This window comes from Rhamphochromis sp. 'chilingali', assembly GCF_963969265.1.
Source record: "Rhamphochromis sp. 'chilingali' genome assembly, chromosome: 5".
NCBI lineage: Eukaryota > Metazoa > Chordata > Actinopteri > Cichliformes > Cichlidae > Rhamphochromis > Rhamphochromis sp. 'chilingali'.
This window is the reverse complement of record NC_137932.1, coordinates 20,830,676-20,852,820: the sequence shown is the minus strand read 5'-3', so window position 1 is coordinate 20,852,820 and position 22,145 is coordinate 20,830,676. Positions and strand designations below refer to the sequence as shown.

At 39.9% G+C, this 22,145-nt stretch overlaps 1 protein-coding gene across 2 annotated transcripts; it reads left to right on the top strand.

The window, feature by feature from the left end:
• The first annotated feature begins 236 nt into the window (after positions 1-236).
• Positions 237-16,071, top strand: unc93a (unc-93 homolog A). Of its 2 annotated transcripts, XM_080883189.1 has the most exons (9): positions 237-662; positions 8,029-8,174; positions 9,990-10,171; positions 10,359-10,588; positions 12,888-13,013; positions 13,167-13,378; positions 14,161-14,296; positions 14,417-14,548; positions 15,300-16,071. In XM_080883189.1, the coding sequence occupies exons 2-9, from the start codon at positions 8,085-8,087 to the stop codon at positions 15,584-15,586; spliced, it is 1,395 nt and encodes a 464-aa protein (XP_080739315.1). In that variant the 5' UTR covers positions 237-662; positions 8,029-8,084; the 3' UTR covers positions 15,587-16,071. The 2 variants fall into 2 exon arrangements, with proteins under 2 accessions (XP_080739315.1, XP_080739314.1); XM_080883188.1 differs by lacking the exon at positions 237-662 and having other exon boundaries at positions 7,916-8,174.
• Positions 16,072-22,145: the final 6,074 nt, after the last annotated feature.

The following is a 22,145-nucleotide window of genomic DNA, read 5'->3' as shown; positions in this document are numbered from 1 at the left end:
TGATTAAAGCGTTAGGCTTCAAATAGACATATTTCTTGGCATTGCCCTGACTTGTTTGCAGAGGATCCTGCAGACTGGTTAGGCTCTTTTGTCGTATGTGCCTGCAGCAAAGAGGAGTTCCTTCTGCATTTTGAGAAAACAGAAGAGAAAAAGAAAAAAGGGGAAATTAAGAGGAAAAAAAAAAAAAGTAACGGGGTCTGAGCAGTGAAGAGCTACTGTTACGGGAGCCTGGAGGCTAGAGCAAGAACTGGGACCCAAAAACAGATGCAAGCACGGGAGCAAGCGGTAAGGTTTCAATGAGTTTATTTTACAAGAACATTGGGAAAAAGTGGCAACACAAAGGAGGACTTCTTTGCTAACAGGTCTAAATGTGGGCAGAGCATGATTAGAAGGGATTGCAGAGGAAACGAGACTGAAGATGTGAAGCGTAAACAGCACTGGGAAGGTGGAAGGTCAGGTGAGCTCCTCAGTGGAGAGTGAGAGAAATTATTCCAACCTTGTTTCCCAGTGATCCACAAAAGAAGATGGCAGGAAGGAAGGCAGGTGGAGATAGCGAATGATGCAATGATACGGCAACAAAGTGGAGAACTGTGTCCAGAAAATCCTGAGCAGTAGTTGAGTGACGGAGAAAACGTGGCAACTAGAAGCAAAGAAAAGATCAGGTGAGTACGAGTCGTTCACAAAGACCATGAACCGCATCGGCCCGTTACCAACATGAGGTTAGTCGACGATCTTGCAAAAGAGAGATGAGGATGCTGATCTTAAATACCGGGAAAGCGCTTTGGGTGCCTTAAAAAGCACTATATAAATCCAGTCCATTATTATTGTTATTTATATAGCACTATTCAGCGCTAATAGGAAAAGTGAAATAAAAACAGGGGAACTGCAAAGAAACTCGACAAGCAGGGAGATGCAGTCAGAGAAGTGAGATTAGGACACTAAGAAGCAAGAGAAATGATCACATAAGAACTTAAACTAATTCAAACAAAACAAATAAATGCATGAAATGCAAAGATGCAGAGCAACACAAATAACCCAGGCAAGATTATGCTTTGATTATAAAATTGGGATCCCCCTATTTTATTTATTTTTTAAGGGACTTAATTTTATTCATTCGTTTTCTTTCATTGGCTAAAATAGCTGTATTCACTCTTGTTTTCTCCAATTTGACTCATTTAACATATTCTGTTAAATATCCTATTGTTATTATTTTCCTGGGTCCCTTTATACACACACACACACACACACACACACACACACACTTTAATTCAAAAGTTTCATATCTAAAATATTTCCTCTAACCTGCATCAAAGGATATGCAAAATTAAGCTTTTTTGATTTATCAAGCCTGTTACGTCCCCACATAAAAACTAGGCGATGAGGGTGGGGGGCAGTAACAGTTGGATCCAGGTGAAATGAAAAGAACGCCAGGCAGAGGTATTTAGCACAAAATAAATCTTTATTATAGTCAAATACCTCAATCATATAAATAGTAACAACAAAAAGAGACAGCACCGCTGCCTTAATGATAAATCAGACAGGTCAACCCAAAGAGATAGTGAAAGAAAACAACTATAAGGCTTCAACAGAAAAAGACAGCAACGCTGCTAGTAACAATACCCAGGCAGGCCAAACAAACTAATGGAGGCTGCCGTCACTTAAGGGAAAACACCGCTCAGTTAAGAACTACTCACAAAGAGCCACGCACGATGGGGCTGGTCACACACAGCAGGCCGTTTCCATACCTAAACCAGTATCACACACTGCCCCCACCTCCACACTGCTCTTCTCCAGCTTACATCACCTCTGAGGGTAATTGGTGGTAACGAGGGCAGATGAGCAGCAGGTGTGTCCGAAAGGAGAAGGCAGGGGCGGAGAGAGACAAGGGGAGGGGCAAGAAAGAAGGAGGAGGAGAGGGAGAAGACAACACCACGCCCACACACTCCCACAGCCTCACAGGATGTAACAAAGCGTATAACAAAGACTTAGGTTGACGTGATGAATATTTATCTTAAAACTGCAGTGAAGTACAGGTTATAAATAACCAATTAGACTCCTGGCTCATAGGTTGCCATGTATCTAGAGACACCAAGTGCTTTAAAACAGCGGTCCCCAACCCCCGGGCCTCGGACCGGTACGGGTCCGTGAGTCGTTTGGTGGAGAGTTGAGTCTCAGGTGTGAAATGTATAGTTTTCAGGGTTTTTTTTTTTTTATCGGTTTTCAGAGTTATTTTGTTATCGCTTTTATCGTTTACTCGGTTTTCCTTGGTCTTTTCATGTGTGTTATGAATAAATTTTCGTTTTTTCGGTACCGGTACTAGTTTTATTTTGTTGTATTTATCCGCGACACCTTAAAGGCCGGTCCATGAAAATATTGTCGGGCATAAACCGGTGCGTGGCACAAAAAAGGTTGGAGACCGCTGCTTTAAAAGACTCAGTAAAACTGTATTTTTTGCATTATGCTCTATTAAAACATGGTTTCATCATCTAGACTTTATCATCCGTCATCTAAGTTGGGTCAGATATGCCAGCAGGGGTGCATATGAGCAGATATCAATGTTAATGTATTGCATATTGGAAAAGGCTTCACTGGCTTCACTTTAGCATTTGCAGAGAGATTGTTTTTGTCTTTGTTTTTATCTTCGTGGCTGAGAGTCTGCTCTGATCTTCTTAAATCTTTCCCATTGCAACCACGATTATAATAAAGACAACTAAACCTGACACTAACACAAGCGGACCGTGTAAGTTTCAGTAAATTGAAACTAAACTGATGTGAAAACGACAAAACTCGAACCTGCTCTGCGCGCATCTGTGTGTGTTTGTCGCCATCTAGTGGTTGAATTTACCACCAACAATTTCACTCATTTACGTCGCCTAGAAAACTATTCTGGACAGGAAACAAATGACGGGTTTTATTTAGCTAGATTTTAATCAGCACCCAAACTGGATGGATAATTTAGAGTTTCTGAGTGGTGCATGCTTCAGGAAAGAAGCTGCTCTGCTCCTCGACTCTGGAATTCCCTGCGCCCTGATTTAAGAAATATCACTTCCTTCTCCCTCTTTAAGTCCCAGCTCAAAACTCCCTTGTTCAAAATAGCTTATTATTATTATTATTAGTAGTAGTAGTATTAAGACCTGGAGAGCAACCCAGGAACATGGGACATGCAAACGTCCTCCTGTGAAGTCCGATCCACTGCTCTGCTTATTTTACAACCCTACTGCTGAAAAGCTGGAAAGCCTGCTCAAAACACTTCACATAGAGTCCTGAAGATGCGGGATTTAAAGAGCTGCTGCACTCGATGAGCAGCTTTGATTACGTCTTTGAGATTAAGCTGAAGCTCAGCTCTAGTTTATCAAACAGACAGTCCAGCGGTGGCGACTAATCATCACCAGCTCCCTCAAGTTATCCAGAGATGAAAGATTTCTTAGACATGTAAAACTGTTAAATAGGTATAATATAGTCAAGCTGACATACATTTGTATTGTTTTGACCTTGTGTGAATGGGTCATTTTTAATGGAAGTTGTTTATAAATGTGTGTCTGTAGTTTATGCTCCTGCTCCAGAGCTCCTTAGTCGACCTTCATGGCAGGTTGTTCAACTTTTGACCCGCCGAGTTTCATTTCTTCAAAATGAAGGAAAATTCACTTTTATCTTTGCCAAAAACAGCTTTAATGTTTGGTTTTACATATTTCATTTTAAGCGACAATGTGCAGATAAATTTGCTTCTTCTGAAGCTCGACAGTTGTGTCCTTAAAGGTCTGGATAAAAAGTGACTTCTGTCTGATTTCTGTGTGCAGTTAGAGGTCCTGAGGTTTGAGATCCACGGCCTCACAGCCGTGCACCAGTAACAGTCTCATCGGTCACGGCGCTCCACATATGAATAAAAACAGACCAGGTCAGCACTTTTCTGCCTCTGCAGGCCAGATTTAGATCAAACAGCACAAGCTTTGTCAAAATTTTCAGTCTACATGATCTCATACCCAACCACTGCTAAAAACTGTCACATGTATATTTTTAAGTGTGCAGTTTGTACCCCTGCTGAATGTGCATTTGATTAGATTATATGCATGCTAATGAACACTGAGTGTGGGAATGTATGTATCTACATTAACACAACTAGACTCAGTGCATCCCTAGTGTGTCCTGGACAGTTTGTTACAGAGTTGGTTTGTTTGTTTGTTTATCTGTAAGTTTTTCACTTTAAAATATAGCTTAGAAAAGCAACAGTTCCGACAACAGGGATTAAATACTTTTATTTAATCGTGAGCATCCCTGCAGGCCCAACAGAAACCAGCACTTCTCGTAATCTCGTAGATCCACCTTTTCTGACTTTATCAGTTGCTCGCATCGTTGGAGGGTTTGTGACGGACTCCTCTTTACAAAGTTGCCTCAGTACGTTGACAGTTTATTATTTTATTTTTCATTCTATTGTAGATTTATTACGGTGCTTGGGATCATTGTCCTGTTGCACGACCCAGGTGTCGTGCTGATGGCCTCTCATGTGAGTCTAGAATACAACCCCGGTTTGTGTCTGCAAAACAAGCTCAAATCATCACCTCTCCACCACTGTGCTTAACAACCAGTCATGAAGTGTTTGTGCTGATATGATGTGTTTTGTACATTATGGTCAAACATCTCCTCTTTGGACCGATAAAGGGAATTGCTCCAGAGGCCCGTGGTTTGTTCAGCAATCCTGGCAGCTCATTTCAGCATGTTCAGTATTATGACACAAATGTTGCGGATGCATTTGATGCATTTGAGCATCAGGACCTAACTGCTATTTATGCTTCTACTGTGTTTGAAACACGGAAGGCTGTACTTTGTTCTTCAAAAAGCTGCTTTCTAATCATTTTAAATGCATAAAAAACCTGGGCTTTAACACTAAATGAAAACAATGACTTGATGACTTAAATAACTTAAGAAAAAAAGTTTTTTTAAGGAACATTTGGGATCTTTTCATCTTTCATCACTACCTCAGCTTAATAGCGGCATGCATTCAGACAATAACTTCTCTCTATCTTTCTCGAGTCGCTCATTTTACATGATGAACATCAATCAGATATTACAGGGAAGAAAGTCTACTTATGATGTAAATCCAAACAAAAACATGCAGTCACAGCAAACTGCGTCTAAAGAACAGGGTGGATCATCTATAACACGCCCATAAACACAGATCTGATCTCTGATAAACCTGCAGCATAACAACGTAATTGCACCAGCCCTGCATATTTTATTATTTAGTGGAGAATCTGCACGTAGTAAAAGTCAGTTTACTGGGAAGGACTTTTGATTCTTTTCAAGCCCTAACCTAATCAACACTGATCTCACACTCAGTCATTTCCACTTGAAAACATTAAATTCAAGATATTCTCGTGCGATAACGGCTATCACTCCATGATAATTTCAGATTATGACAGTCTACGAGAGCAAATTATCCGATGTTTGGCCACAGTTCAACGAGCTCCTCCTTTGTTTTGGATAAAGTCTGACGTGCAGTTCTCATTTGTATTGTCACAGCAATCAGAAACACTCGATTTGTTTAAGCACTCACGCCAAACAATTCGGTTTCTTTTACAAAGCTATAAAATAGTTTTATATAATTCAAATATGAAAAACAACTGTTTAAAGTGTCCACAGATTTCAAGTACTTTGTCACCCGCCATAAAGTTCACACTCTGAACCTTCACGCTGACAAGGAGGAACGTGGAGAGTCACACTCACAGTCATTCACTTTTTAAAGAGTTATTTTGCTCCAGAGGCCAGAGAAATTATGTTAAATGTTACAGACACAGCTTATTAAGAAATCATCTATTCATTTGTATTCATTTCTTTCACGCAGATTTTACACTATTATTTTTTATTGTTAGTTTTTTGGTTGTGGCCCCAATCCATGGGCGTAACTTTGTGCTGAACATTGGGGTGGGGGGGTCAAGGTCTCTGTCTAAATAAATAAATAAATCTGGGTAAATTCCCAGATGATTAAACATGCAAGTATTTTGCTGGTAATACCTGAAATGAGTAGGGAAAATCAACAGCCTATTTATACAAGATAATTCATAATTTTATTGGGGGGGGGGTTATAGTGGATGGGTCTGATTATTGGGGGGGGGGGGGGGGGGGGGGGTTCATAACCCCCCCCCCCCAACCCCCCTGGAAATTTCGCCCCTGCCCAAATCGCATGTAAAATTTAACCCCAGTTACATTGCAAAAGTGAAGCCAGACATGAGACTTTTTCTCTCAGTGCAAAAGTTTAGCAACGAACACACAAACAAACAGACCCATCACAGACTTTCACACATTATTTGTACAATTTGTATGGCTGACGTGTTTTTTAATACATGTGTGTCGGTGTGTGGTTGCCATGGTGAGTACACCTGTGACATGAAGAGGACAATCTTACAGCTTCATGCTCTCCTACACAAAAAGACGTGCATAAGGGGAAAAATTTGAATGACTTATTGTGACAGTTTCACAAACTCTTGTGCGTCTTTTGAAGCCCCCACCCTCCCCAACTAAACCAAAGTCAAGTCAATGACTTCACACAGATAATACTACAATCTGAAACACAGCGTGGAAAAGATTTTCAAAACAAACATCATTTTTTATTCAGCATGCTCCAAAACGAGTGACTGAGCCCATAAACTCAGCATTAAAGTGTTTACAAAGACAGAAAGCCGCGTTCTCGCAGACTTCTATAGGATCACAAGTCTTGTTGTAGACACAGCTGTCGCCACCTGGCATAAGGCCTGGAGAAAAGGTCTATTTTGATCTAAACTGGGCCCTTTTTAACCAAGCCAAGCTTTTTCCCAAACATTTTATAATAATGTTTTTGTGTGTGTATGTGTATTGTATTGTGTATTGAGGACCTTAAAATATTAGAAACAAAACCAAACACACACTGCAGGAAGTCCTTCAGGCAAATCAGAACGGTTGAAAAACCCGTTTAAATTAGGACAAAGCCAGACAAGTCCCAATATCTAAGCCATGACAGCCCGATATCCAATAGGCAGTGAAAAAGCTCCAGGTCTGTGCAGCGCTGTGTGTGACCTACATCTGTCCTCATTAGGCCAACACCACCCAACACTTTATCTGTAGAGATATGAAGAGTTTCAAACAGCTGTTTCTTAGAGTTGGCTCATATGATTAGTCTCAAACTGTTCCACCTGTAATCTGCCATCCCTTCTGATAGCTTTAAATAAACACCAGATAATATAGACAGAAGTTTCATTCGTCAAATCAGCCCCGACGCAGTGAAGCAGCTTTTTGACCATCACAAGTCACAAAAAACTTCACCAAAAGCTACACAAATTAAATGATCTGCGTGCACTCACTGGCTGGTTTGGAATTTATTTCTCTTTGGGTACAGCTGAGATAACAGAGGGGACTGCGGTGTCCCTGTGTTTTCTGTTTAAAAAAACAACAACAACAAGCTGTCATGCTGTGAAAAGCAAGAGATGTCTTGTACGTTCATAAAAGTAAAGAATGAGAGGTAACACACTGTAAACCTTTGCTCTGTGGTCACTGCTCCTGTATGTATGCATGGTGTAAGTACACACAAGGAGTCTGGATTCAAAATCTTAAAAGGAACTAAAAAGAAGGAGGAAGAGGGGTTGAGTGAGAAGAATGAAGCTTTAAAGTAGTAATGATCAACAATTACAGGCAAAACATGTGCGATGACTCAGAGAAAGTGCAGGATTTAAAGAAGGGCAGTCTGATATATGAGCTTGATATGTGAGCAAATTGCACCATATTTTGAGGCCAACATGATAAGAAATGCAATATATAGTTGTCTGCAAAAACATGCGTAATGTGTGGGTGTATGGGCGTATGTGTGTGACAGAAAGAGGGCTGGACTTTGTTCTCAGTTATTTCCAGTGTAAAGGTTTATCAGAAATACCTTCAGCAGTGAGCGACCTCTGACTTCACTCTGTGCAGCTGCTGCATGAAGCCACGAATCTAAAAAACAAAACAAAAAAACAAAATACAAAAACCTAACAGCTTCTTTTTCTTTGTTTTTTGTTTTTAAAGGTTAATGCTCTGAGAAGGTTTTTTGTTTTGTTAAATATACTTTTAAAGAAGCAGCCATGATCAGCCGCAACTTCAAGAATGTGCTGGTGGTCTCAATTGGGTTTCTGTCCCTGTTCACGGCTTATGGAGGTCTGCAGAGTTTGCAGGTAGGTGGAAGATTTACAATTTACTGCTTGTTAAGGAGGGAAAAAAAGGAGTGATTTTTCCTTCCACAGTTGAAAGGACCAAGGAATAATTTACTTTACAAGTTTTCCATATGTCAATAATTACCGGTCATGTTTGTCAGTCAGCGCCGGATTTCATTCAATCATTATTGGAGCTTCGAAGAATGTATTCATACTAACTGACTATGAGATGTTAAATACATTGCATACCTATAGTCAACAAATGATGCCAGTAATCCATTCTGGATTAATTTGTTATTTTCTTGACTATTATATCACAACTGAACAATACAATGGTACTAACAAATATAAATATTGGTATAATATTAATGGTGCACATAGTATGCTAATAATTGTAGTTTTTTTCCTTTTCCCGGTAAAACTTCACACTCTTCACATGTATGATTAATTTGGAAAAATCTTTTCATTTCTGTATTTCCACATGCACGCATAACTCATAATATATTGATACTACTACTATCACTACTACTACTACTAATATTATAATAATGACAATCCATTCATCCATCCTCTACCAGCTGCCATAGGGCGAGAGGCACGGTACACTCTGGACACGCCGCCAGTCTGTTGAGCTCGAAAATAAAAATAAAAATAAAGACAATGAAAAAAAGTGTAATTATTTTAAAATACAAATAAAAATGCAAATAAGATATGGTAATTTATTTGTAATACCACAACTGCAATTGCAATTACTGTATTAGTTGTGTAAAGTAACAGAACTTTCTTTGTATTTTTAACATAAAAATAGGATTTTCTATCTATAAAAATGATGTGAGCAAAAACCAAAACATTTCAAATTTTTATTTGTACTGTTATAAACTATAAAAACTTTCACATCCGTACATATATATCTACAAAAATTCCATATTTCTGTCGTATGTTGAGAGCTGGACAGTTTTAAAGTAAAGTGTAAATTAAACAGTTTTCTGTTTACTTTAAACATAATTATCTGTGCACACACTAGAAGTACTCTAGATAAAATTAAAAAAAACTTGACAGTTATAAGCACGTGGCATAAATCATATATATATATATATGTATATATATATATATGATGCTCCGTGGTAATCGGAGCACTAGGTGCGGTGACTCCCAAGCTAGGCGAGTGGCTCCAGCAGATCCCGGGAGTAACATCAGAGATCTCTGTCCAGAAGAGCGCAGTCCTGGGAACAGCTAGGATACTGCGCAGGACCCTCAAGCTCCCAGGCCTCTGGTAGAGGACCCGAGCTTGAAGGATAAACCGCCCGCAGGGGCGTGCTGGGTGTTTTTTTTTTTAATATATAAATATTTTATACAAATAGAATCATGAATGAAATCTAATTAACTTTCAAATCACAATCAGTGTTTACATAATATTACACCAATATTGCCACCTTTAATGATCAACTTGCTTTAAACACTGATGCTGATATTGTGTAATTATTATGTAATTATCAGTATGTAGGTCAGTGTAACAGTAATATTAATTCAAAGTGTTTCCCAAAGCTTATAAGACATAGATTGGGCTACATAGCAAAGCTGAAACATCCCTATTTATAAACAGTGCTGCATTATGTGCAATCCTTACATCACTCAAAAGTCCAAGCACGAATTTTAAACACTTATTCTGTGTGTAAATCCGCCGGCTCACTATATATAAAAATATTTTGAGCATATAAAAAAATACTCAAATTTGTCTACTTTTAGAAAAAACTGTTTTGTTTTGATTATAGTGCAGTCGACTTCATAACATTGAACCTCTGATCAACACTTCTAGTGTTTCTGCTCTCTGTGCAGAGCAGTCTGAATGCAGCGGAGGGGATGGGCGTGGCCTCTCTGAGCGTCATCTACGCCTCCATCATCATCTCCTCCATGTTTCTCCCTCCCATCATGATCAAAAACCTGGGCTGTAAATGGACCATTGTGGTTAGCATGGCCTGCTACGTGTCCTACTCGTTGGGAAACCTCTTCCCAGGATGGTAATCAACCAGACAATCAATTAAAAACAATAAATGAATGAGGCTAATTGGGGTTCTAATTTTTTAATGTCTGTTATTAAAGATTATTTTTGTAATAGGATACCCAACTGCAACACGTCTTGTCCAATAACCTCATTGGCTAATAAAAAGTCTTGAAGCTGAGACCAAGTGTTGCTTTCTCACACAGGTACACTCTCATCCCCACCTCCGTGATCCTGGGGTTGGGTGGCTCTCCTCTGTGGTCGGCTAAATGCACCTACCTGACCATATCTGGGAGCATGCAGGCCGCCAAAGACAACAAAAAAGGCTCTGACGTGATCAACTACTATTTCGGCATCTTCTTTTTCATCTTTCAGTCTTCCGCTGTTTGGGGAAACCTGATGTCTTCCCTCATCTTTGGACAGGACACAGCTATTGGTAGGCAGCAGAAAAGTGGTCACATTTTGATTAAATTGAACCAGGACTGGTTTAATTGCCTCATTAATTGTGCATTGAAAGTTGTACAATGTTAACTTTTTGGGGTTGCAGTGCGCAGTTTTATTTGTTTATACCAGTAAGTTTAATTCCTCAGTAGTAAGCTTGAAAACAGCGTGCAACACTTTGCACATTTTCCTTATTTATCATTGAAATGTTGTACGTGTGCAGTGGGGTTTCAAGTATTTGAAAGTATTATTTATGAAGTATTTTCTCTCATTCGATGGGCAAGCCTATCGGCATTGCTCCATATACAAAGCCTGCAGTATTAAACCGCCATTACAAATAACAAATGACATGTTTCTATTAAAAAACAAACACAGCTTTGCTATTTTTTTTCTCAGAGCTGAACCATAGACCATATATAAAGCATAGACGTCACTACAGTGACATCTCCCTCTGGCTTTGGACTGGAAATTATTTCTAGAGACTCTGACATGTTACTAAATCACGGCACCTACAGCAGCTGATCCACTGTGCACAGCCGCTTAAATGCCACTGCTGATTAGGTAACACATCGGAGACACGGTGTACCTCAAAGTCTGTTACTCTACCTTTTTTTTTCAAGGAAATAAAAAACAGGTTTCACTAAAGTGACCCTTTCAGTATACTGTTCAAAACCGCTTGTGATTGTCCTTTAATGTGACTCATGCAAAGCTACTATAAGAGAGTTCAGGAATAAAAAAATACTGGAAATGAGTGAAGATTTTCACTGATGTAACATTTAGGAGTGTAAGGAGAAGAGGCAGCTTAGCAACAAATGTTAGCCTGGTGATTGGCTTGACTTACAATCATTAAAAATCACAATTTACAGTGATAAACAAACAAACAAACAAACAAAAAATTGGGTCACCACAGCAGGTAGCCCTGCATATCTGAGTTTTACACTAGCAAGTCTTTTCTTCAGGTACTTGTGTATAAACTCAGTTTGTGTCGAGGCTGCTGCGCCTGCAAGAAACAGTCAAAGCCCTCAAAACTTGTTTGACTTTTAGAGTTTAAAAAGATGTAAAAGCAGGTTTAAAAATCTTTTACAAACTCAGATTTGACAAGTTTAGCTTAAGTAGGGTGACCATATTTTAATTTCCAAAAAAGAGGACACTTGGCTCAGTCGTGAAAAACTTGCTTAAAGAAACATAGTTAACATATTAAAACGATGCCTTGTGTTGCTGCCAGCTTCAGCTCATCACTGAACAAGGTCCAATCATTTTATGGTTCAATTTAAGGACAGTATGAGAAAAGGTGTGTTTAAAGTTCCCAGGTATGCAGTATGTTACTTTATGGCGTCAATACTCTCTGCTTATCAGTTTAAAAGGAGACTTTCTTGGAAGAATGACTCCACAGAGACATTTATTTCAGTTTTATTTCCGTCTTACTTTGGGACACTGTTTAGATACAAACGTTTTTAAACGAAACTATCAGCAACAAAATCTTTATAGTTTTACAGTTTAAACGTGCTGATCGACTAAAATAAGTAAACTTGGCCGTTCTACCAACAATTTTCAACAGAATTCTCATCGATACGACAATTCCAAGTGTCCACTACAATCCAACACACTTCCAGTACAAAAAATTGAGAGATTTTTTGTAACATTGGTATTTTAGGGACACTGGACTGAGTTAGATCAAATAAAAAAGTAAAGATTTTAGTGTCTGAGCCCTGCAAACAAATAAGGAAAAAAGTTAAAGAAAACAGGGATATACTGACTCCAAACAAAACATGAATCAAAGGGGGGCGTGAGGAACAAGAGGAGGACAAACTGAGTGCAAACAGACAATCTGACAGCTGACAAGGCTGCATATGCAGAATGAACCAGTGAGCGTGGGTCAGACATTCACCTTTTTCTAGCGCCGTCTCCTTGACCTTGGTAGAAAACATCACAAGGTCAAGAAAAGGCGTGACTGTGATGTTTCAAGGGCTACAGTGAGCGTGTAAAAGCTGGGCTATAAAATGTGCCTCTTACTTCACCCGCACGTGTTCTTAGCATGCGCGGCAAATAAACAAGGAAAACGTGATTTTACGGTCACGCTTCAGCTGTGGGTTTAAATTTAACAGCTGCCTTAAAGAGCTTTACATTGTAAGGTAACACTGAATCATCCTTGATGAACAGAAAGGGCGAATATTATTATTATTTTTAGCAAAGTGCAAACAAAACAAAAACCGCAACTGTATCATGTTTCTCTCTGCATTCTTTCTGTTGGTCGTGATATATTCGCTTAAACAAATTGTATATTTTTCTGACAGTTGACATCCCACAGGAGCAGCTGGAAAGCTGTGGAGCAGCCGACTGCGGCCTTAATGTCACTGCTTATGGGAACACCACAAGGCCTGAGCAGAAACTGGTGTGGACGCTCGTCGGAAGCTACATCGGTAAAGTTTCCAATCACCTGAATGAGGGTGTTAGCTAATCAGTAATCAGCCAAACTTTGAAGCAAAGAAATTATATAACCACACAACCGCTCGCGAAGGTGCGACTAACATATTGCAGCTGTCTTCTGAATCACTGTTCTTTGTGTGTGGCAGGCGTGGGTGTGCTGGCCATCCTGATCGTGGCCGTGTTTCTGGACAACATCGACCGTGAGCAGGCCAGCGAGTTTCGTGGCAGCCAGCAGCCGTTTTGCCACACGTTCTTGGCAACATTCAGGCTCCTGAAGGACTGGAGGCTGGTGACGCTCATCCCACTCACCATGTACAGCGGCTTTGAACAGAGCTTCCTTTCAGGGGAGTACACCAAGGTAAGGACTGCTCCAAAAGATGAAGGCTTTCAGGTGTTAGTGCAGTTTTCATTAAGTCATATAGTTAAATAAAAGGATTTGATATATTAGCCTAATTTTTTAGATCTTTTCATTATTAGCGCAGTACAGCTTGACTTAGGGGGGGTCATATATTGATGGAAAACCAGAAGGGGTGTGAAGGGAGGTGTGGTCCCACTCCTGAATACAGATACATTATCTCCAATTAACTGAAGTCAGCAACACTGACCTGGGTTGGGGTCTGACTTTGATTGTGCACGTTGATTCTTTTCTTTTTTAACCATTTAGTTGTAGATTTGCTTCTGTCCTTGGCATTATTGGTCCGTTGCATGACACAATTTCAGCCTAGTTTATCTGTCAGGTAGATGCCATCACATTTGACTCAAGAGTACTTCAGTATACATGACTGCGTTGTGCCCAAGTCCTGTGTCTGCAAAACAAGCCAGAATCATTACCACTCCACCACCGTGCTTCACATTTCGTATGAGGTGTTTGTGCTGATGTTTTGTATTTGGTTTTCACCAAACGTGATAGCGGACATTATGCCCAAAGGTTTCCTCTTTGGTTTCATCTCTCCAAAGAACATCGTTCCAGAAGCCTTGTAGTTTGTTCTGATGCTAATTTGCCCTGGGAAAGCCATTCATTCCTCTGAACTAACACTTCTTTGAAAACAGCCCACTGCTTATCCAGGTGTTACCAATTTTGTCAACAGCAATAATGATAAGACGTGAGGCCTTATAAATGTCTGCTGTGTTTCTTCGCAGAACTATGTGACTTGTGCTTTGGGGATCCATTATGTTGGTTTTGTAATGATGTGTTTTGGAGCTTCCAATTCCCTTTGTTCAATTCTCTTTGGGAGACTCGCCCAGCACACTGGAAGAGCTCCACTCTTTGCCCTGGGTATAACCTTTTTAACAAAATACAATAATTAAAGACCGTTCACTGCTGTTTTTGTTTTGTTGTTGATGTTTGTATTAATACATTTCGTGCCTCTTTTCTTATTTTCCTTTCCACTTTCAGCTGCACTGACGAACTTGAGCTGCATCATTGCTCTTTTGTACTGGAGGCCTCATCGTGACCAGCTTGTTGTGTTTTTTGTGTTTCCTGCTCTGTGGGGTTTGTCAGATGCTATCTGGCAAACCCAGACTAATGGTAAGAAACCCAATCAGCCCACCTGAGGCAACTAACAGGTACACCCAGAAATTAGGATTTTTTTTAGTTAAAAAAACTCAAATTTAAGCTTAAAATGAGCAAGAATCTAGCAGATCTCCCCTTCAAGATAACATGCTGTTGCTGGCTCTCCCCTGAGATGCTGCTTTGCAGTGTGCACTCTGAAACCGTGAACCTTAAACCAGTGTAAACTAAATTTTCTGTGGAGACAGAGATGGTAACAAAAGGAACTTTAAAATTCCTTCAGTATGACTCACAAGCGTGACTTACCAGGAAAGTGTTTACAGGCTCAGTCAGAAGGTGGTTTTCCTCGAGACTTTCATAGGATTTAAAGTCCTTCTGCACACACAGGTTACGCCCCCTGTTGGCTATTTAAAACACTGTATGTTGTCTTTGCTCTTCAGACATAGAAACTAAATCCATTGTTATAAGTGCCATAAGGGTCATTACTCAAAAAAAGTAAAGTGTTAAATAAAACGTGTTATTTTTCTTAAATGTAACGCAGTAAATTACTTAATTACTCATTGGAGACAGTAATTTGTTACATTACCCCGGCGTTACTCTGTAACATGACCTGACGACACAGGAGTTTAAAACCAGTCCAAAAAGACATTTACAGCTGCAGAAGCAATTGCAGGTAGAAATAAAGGCCATAAGCCTTACTGGCAGTCACTACCTTTATTACCTGGACTTAATTACCTTCTCTTGGCGCACCTACCCCCTTGTCTCACAGCTCTTTACGGCATCCTCTTCCCGCGGGAAAAAGAGGCGGCGTTTGCAAACTACCGGATGTGGGAGTCGTTGGGTTTTGTCATCGCCTTCGCCTACAGCACGTTCTTATGCCTGGAGTATAAACTGTACATCGTGCTGGCCGTGCTGGTGGTCACCGCCATCACTTACCCGATAGTGGAGTACCATGAACACAAGCATCCAACGAAACCCATTCAAGAAGGAGACTACCAAAATCACAAAGAAGTCATCAAAGCAAGTGACGACATCGTCTGCCAGACACACTTGTAGAGACACAAAGTGCAGCATGCCTCCTGTTGAATGAATGTCATTGTAAACGCATGATGTGATTGTAGAGGTGCAGTAAGCAATAAGCCCACGTCTGTTGAACTTTACCAGACATTGACTTTGCTCTTTTCTTCCTTGTGGTAAAGCAACACAAACTGTAATGTCTTGCTTTTAAAAAAAAAAAAAAACTTAATTTTTTTTAATAAGGCCAGCTTTGTTTGAAACATTTTGTTTGGTTGGCACTGTACTGTTGTCATCATTCACGTGCTTCAGTCTTCAGTATCTATGTCGGCTAAATGTTGAGCAATGTGTGCGTGCAATCTTATCCACTTTATTTTACTGCCTTTTTCTATTGTCATTTACGGCTGCTGTGTGACCAGGATGTGACCAGTGATCGCACACAGAGCAGTATCATTTCCTGTTTTCGTAAGCTATTCTACTATATACCGCGATTAAGTGAAATCATACCTGTGAGATGTTTGAAAAATACCAGATTAAATTGTTATTTTAACAGTTGCCAATGTTGTAAAGTTCATATAACTTTGTAGACGTTAAGGAAGAAATAGGACAGAGAGATGTTGCCACACAAACAGCATTCAACACAACACTCACTGATTCATTAGAGTGAGCTGGACGAAATGGTCAACGACCACTGTCAGCCCCTGAGGTCCTGGAGAGACTAAAGTCCAGCACAGAAGCTCTGCAATCAGCCTGGCCTGTGATGGGTTGATCATATATGGACAGTTTGGGTATTTAGAGACAAGAGCTCACTAGAAACTAGCGACTTATCACACGGCTAACAAAAAAGAGCCAACCTTTCATGTTCCCACAGCCAGTTGAGAATCACCAGTTAACCTTATATGCATGTTTCTGGACTATGGCAGGAAGCCACAGTGCACCTGCAGGTTCTAACTACAGACTGAACATTGCTTTCTGATCTGCACCCTCTCAGTCCACTGAGCACAGTGGTGCTGGTGTTCCAGTTCAAGGCAAAATTGAGCTTTGGTAATTCCTGAACAACCTAACCAATTTCCTTTTATCTGAGGGTTTTCTTTCACACCTTAGCAAGGTGGTCACACATCTGAATAAATTTCGTACAGTTTTTTCTAAACTGGTGATGCTGGATTCTGCAGTCAATTAGAAATGGTTCCAAGAAACGTTCCTAACTGGTGTAAATCTACATTTCTAATTCTTAGATCCCCACAGAGTCCCTTGGATTTTGAAAACAGTCGTTGGACTGAACATATACTTTTTATGCTGGTAAAGAGAAACTACCAGTCATAGTCAAATATTATCTCTAACGAGAATAGACCTTGACCAAACTAAAAAACACATTGTAGAACCCCCTGCACTACTTATTAAAATGTGTATACATTTGACCCTGTGGGTTTATTTTGGATTTTCTCCAAACTTGTGTGAACAATTCTTGTATTTTTAGGCCATTAAAGATATATGCTGTACTATAATTTCACCCCGGAAAAAGTTACGACATTCACGTCCACGATGTGTCTATGTAAACTTGAAGACGACCGTCTTGTAACGAGTAACATGATACCATTGTTACCAAACTATAAGTGGGGCTCAGAATTAGAAAACCATATTCATTCTTCCTGTCACAATGCTAAAAAACTCTTTGTTTCCATTAAATGCACAGTGGTTCATTAGTGTAGCTGGTAGTATGGGCTAATAAACAAGACCATCATCTGCAAACTGGTTTAGCAAAATCTCAGAAACAACCTTCCAATTTCTGGGAGATAAAGAACATACAGGAGTGACACGCTGCATTTCAAATGGTGCTTTTATTGCAATGTGTTGCATTCCCACATTCATAGATGTTATAGATTTGTTAGTCAAAGCATCATTTCCTCAAGGTTGGCATCCTCACCTTGGAAAAAAAGCAGAGGGATCAAATGCACGAGGTGTTTGTGTTTTGAGTGTAGTAGAGAAGTGTGTGTGTGTGTGTGTGTAAACTTGAGCAGCCACGAACATATGAATGAACAAACCTCCAAATTTTAGACTTCCAGTAGATGCAAATAGAGTTTTTAATTGTCAAACAAACAAAAACAAAAAAAAAAAAAAGAAAGAAAAGAAAGTTTTGTTTGTCTGTTAGCCTACAGGGCTCTCACTCCCTGCAGGGACTGGACCCGGCCTGAGACTGATTGTCTACAACATTCCAAAGAAAAGGTAGATTTCTTTATATTCACGTTACACACCTGAAGAGGAGGGTTGAGGGGCATTAAAAGAGACAAAGAGAGAAGAAGAGGAGAAAATATAACATGCATAAAATTCTCCCAGATGAACATTGTCACTCATATTGTCTTGTAATAGCTGCTCCGATGCCTCTTTAAAAACAAACTTTACATGAGTGTAATATACAAAACTGGACAAAATGAGTAAAATGTATAATATATATTTATATATATATATATTTATTTATATTAATTTGTACAAGGGAGAAAGTGGAACCTTGGTCTTTATTTTAACTGAATTCTCCAGAGAAAGCATCAACGCCCCCAAAACAACAGAGTGGTGAGTAAATTACAAGCCTATGAACCATGTCCAACCTCAGAACCAATAAGGCAGCGCTTACAATACCTGACAGCTGATAGCGTGGTAGTTTTTTTTTTTAAAGTTTTGAACACCTCCATTAGGAATGAGTTGGAGTTATAAAAACTACAGGCAGTCTTGGACCTGGTTTCCATTGAACCACCAACTCAGTAGGTAGAATTACACGGCAGAAGGTGGGACCATTTCCATGAGAAGGAAATAACAGGAGACATATTTACTAGGAATTTCTTGTGGTAGCCTCTCCCATCGGTTTGGGATCAGGAATCTTGCTATCTCAGGATAAGGCTCACACAGGACTAGAGGAGAGCTGGAAAACTGCTGGCAACCACCAATTGCTGGGTGGGGGTAGTATTCCCCAACTGGGTGGTGAGTGATTGGTGGAGATTTGCACCAAAAACTTGCTCATAGTTTACATGGAAGACATAGACTTGTCTACAACCGACTGAGAGAGCAGTAGTGAAACATGAAAACATGCAGCACAAGCCGGAAACGGAACGCTTGCCTTGAAATTAAAAGCTGCACCTTACCACTGCAACCACCATGTTTCAAAAGGTGCAACTTTTACTTTGAAGGCAAAGGTCTGCGTTGCTGGTTTGTGTTGCACTCGTCACAGTTTCACTAACTTTTTGGTGAGTAGTTCAAGTCTTCCATGCAAATTACATGCGACTGCAACAATCTGGTAGCAATCAAAGTAATTGCAAGGTTTTCGGTGCAGTAACACATACCTCAATACAGCGACTTACACCTCCACAAACCACCTGCCAAACAGCTGGGGAGTAAAGATTTTTCCCTAGCAACCTGTGGTTGTCAGGGTGTCACCAACCGGTCTCTAGGCCTGTTTAACTGAGGCTTCAGGCACCTGAACTGTTTTGGTGGAAAAGAGGTACAAGTGGTGCACAAATGTTGGACCGATGTTGAGTGAGAACACGTATAAGCTGATAAAAGCCTACTTTTGCTTTGTGGAATAAAATGTTAAAGGTCGTGAACTTGGCTACCCACACCAGACATTAGACGGAACCTGCTAAATACTTAACATCAGGCAGCACAAAAAACACGAGGCAAGCAAAACACGAGGGACAGTTAGCGTGCTGTCATTTATGTCAGGTCACCACTGTGGCTTAGACAGAAAACACAGCTGCATTAATGACACCTATAAAGCAGTGAAGAGAAAAAAAAAGGAAAGCGAATGGCAAAGAGTTTGGCGAAAGCGGTCATGAGCAGGAATGTTGTGCGAATTGAGCTGAGGGAGGTTTTTAACAGTACGCCTGGGGATGGACGTCACCTGAAGACGATTAGCATAGTATTCACACTGAGGATCGGTCGGTGCAAGTCAGAGAAAGACAGACAGGATTTTTTTGGGATAATGGGTATCCACTACGGGCAAGTTCTTCACAAAGAACCTGAGAAGTTGTTTAGGTTCAAATTAAAGTACTAAGACTAACTCTTCTCGGTACATTCAGGGGACACGTCCTATCTCTGAATACTGATCTGATTGAGACAGTTACTGATGGCCTTTTCACTCCAAGTAAATCTGATATAAAGTGCAAAATTAGATTGTATTTGCAAATTCCTGGAATAATCTGATTAAACGTCTACGTGTGTAAAAAAGTCATTTCTTTATACAGTATTTTTTTTTATAAAGTTGAAAAAAGGTTTTTAAAAAAACCCTGGTTAACAAGGTTATTACTGTTAAACAGCAAAGGAGCAATCTTTACTGCAGAAAGTATATACACGAGGCACCTCAAGTTTGGTATAAAGTATTCAGTTGATGGAAAACCAAAAACCAAAAAGAAGAAGTGAAGGTCATCAGATATCGAGTGGGCTTTTTAAAAATGATTTTGTTGTGACTGTAAATATCTATGAAATGAAATGCTCCAGTGTTAACTCTACAAGGTGAGGAAATGCTTGTTTCAGTAAGGTGCATAGCTAAGGGTTGCAATGTTTTTTTTTTTCTCTTCCTGTAAACGAGTGATAGCACTTCAGGCTCAAAAGACCTCAATGGCAAAAAGTGGAGACGTCTCGAAAAACTGACCTAACTTTGGGACATCACACAGCTCGCTGCTGATAGGCCACAGGAGGGACGAACACGCAGAGCAGCAGCAGAGAAATCCAAATAAAGGGGGCCGCTACATTATGTTGTGTCCAGTGATGATGAGGTTTGCATATGAGTCCATGAAACGTGTTGAAGCTTTGGTCATTTACTACCGATGAATGCAAGAAGAAGAAGAAGAGAGGCTACATCAGTCAGACAGAAAGAAATAAAACATCCAGCTCAACTGGGCAATGCTTCTCCATAAAACCAAGGCTCCACTCTCCCAGATCTGCTTAAACTTCTGACAACAGAGAAAATTAAATAATATGGCCTTTTTTTTTTTTTTTTTTAAAATTAACCCGTACAAAAAGCCAGTCCACACTGCTTCTCTCTCAGTAAAATCACATTCAGCAGTCGCTAAAACCATTCTCTGGCATAGTCATCTGAAACACCCACAGGTACTGTGCAGGGTTGAAAAGAGTCGAAGAAGAAGAAGAAGAAGAAGAAGGAGAGAATCATATAGGACATCTTCCATCTTAGAGAACACCAGATATACAGTATTAATCACACATACATACACACTCACTGATAGTCATATACATACATACATCATCAGAAATTAAAAAAAAAAAGGTAGAAAATCAAATCAAATAAAAATGTGACGGAGGCGAGTAGTTATTTACCACAAACTCGGAGCACTACTTTTTTTGATTCTGAACAAATACATATTCACATTTCTCTGTTATATACATCATGTTGACATCTTGAAACCAACGTTACAAAAGAACCTAACCTGGTACCTGTTACTTGTAGTGATGACGGAGGGAGACTAGGTAAAGGAAGCAAAGGAGGGACTGTCGTTTCCACTGAATGGCTGTTGCATATAAAACCTTACCCTGGATGTATTTGGCATATATTTTTCCTTCTATTTTTCTTTATTTGCAGGTTAAGCTGACAGCTGCTGCTGAGTTTCTGCAATGAACAGGGTTGGAGAGGAAACCACTTCCATAGGAATGCCTATTTCATGCAGGAAAGTGAAAGGAGGAAGGCTGACACTGACAGAAACCTTTCAGAGAGGTGCGTCCTCCCACTTTGTGCAACTTCTGCCGTCCAAACAGTGGCGCAGGACTGTCAGGCGACTGCATTCAAACAATTCTCTAGAAAATACTCCTTGAGGGGGTCTAAAAGGGTTTTAAAATGGTCTGAGGCTTGAGGTGGGGCTGAGATATGTTCTTGCCTTCAGTTTCCCCCTGAATTCCTGATTGATAACGGTGGCAGAGAAATGATTCAGTTTGGAGGTCAAACATTCAAATAATTGAGCCGGAGCTCCTTACTACAGTAACCCACAAGGATGATCATGAATTCAGGCATTTATAAAAAGTCATCAATTAACTCCATTCCTCCAGAATCTGGGAAACTTTCTTGCCTTCCCCTGCTTTGACAAAGAGTTTGGAGGTAGTACGTTTTTAACTGCTTGTGGACTGCGATGCAGTTCAAAGGACCGAAAAAATTCTCAAAAATTAGATAAGCGACACATAAGGAGTTTGAAAATTCGGACTTTTTTGATCAATTACATTATTTACAAAACAAAAGCAACAAAAATTTGCTGGTGAGTTTTTGCCACTTTTTGCCCCCACTGTTGTATTTGGTACACTGCTTTAATTTTACATACAAGTTACTTTTATTTCTTATTCTGGGACAAATCCATCAGATTTAACGATTAGTAAAGTCGATGATAACCAAGTGCTATGTTTGCTTCTTCTTGATTTATGAAAGAAGACTTGTTAGCATGATTTTAAAATAAATCCATATAAAAATAGAAAGAAATCCTCTCTATACTGGAGGTGTTTTTGCATTTACTTCCGGAGCCACTGTTTGGACGCACACTGCATGATTCTGCACACAAATAACACGTCAAGATTGTCACACAGAGCGTTGCAGATGAGCACAAAGTGGTTCTCA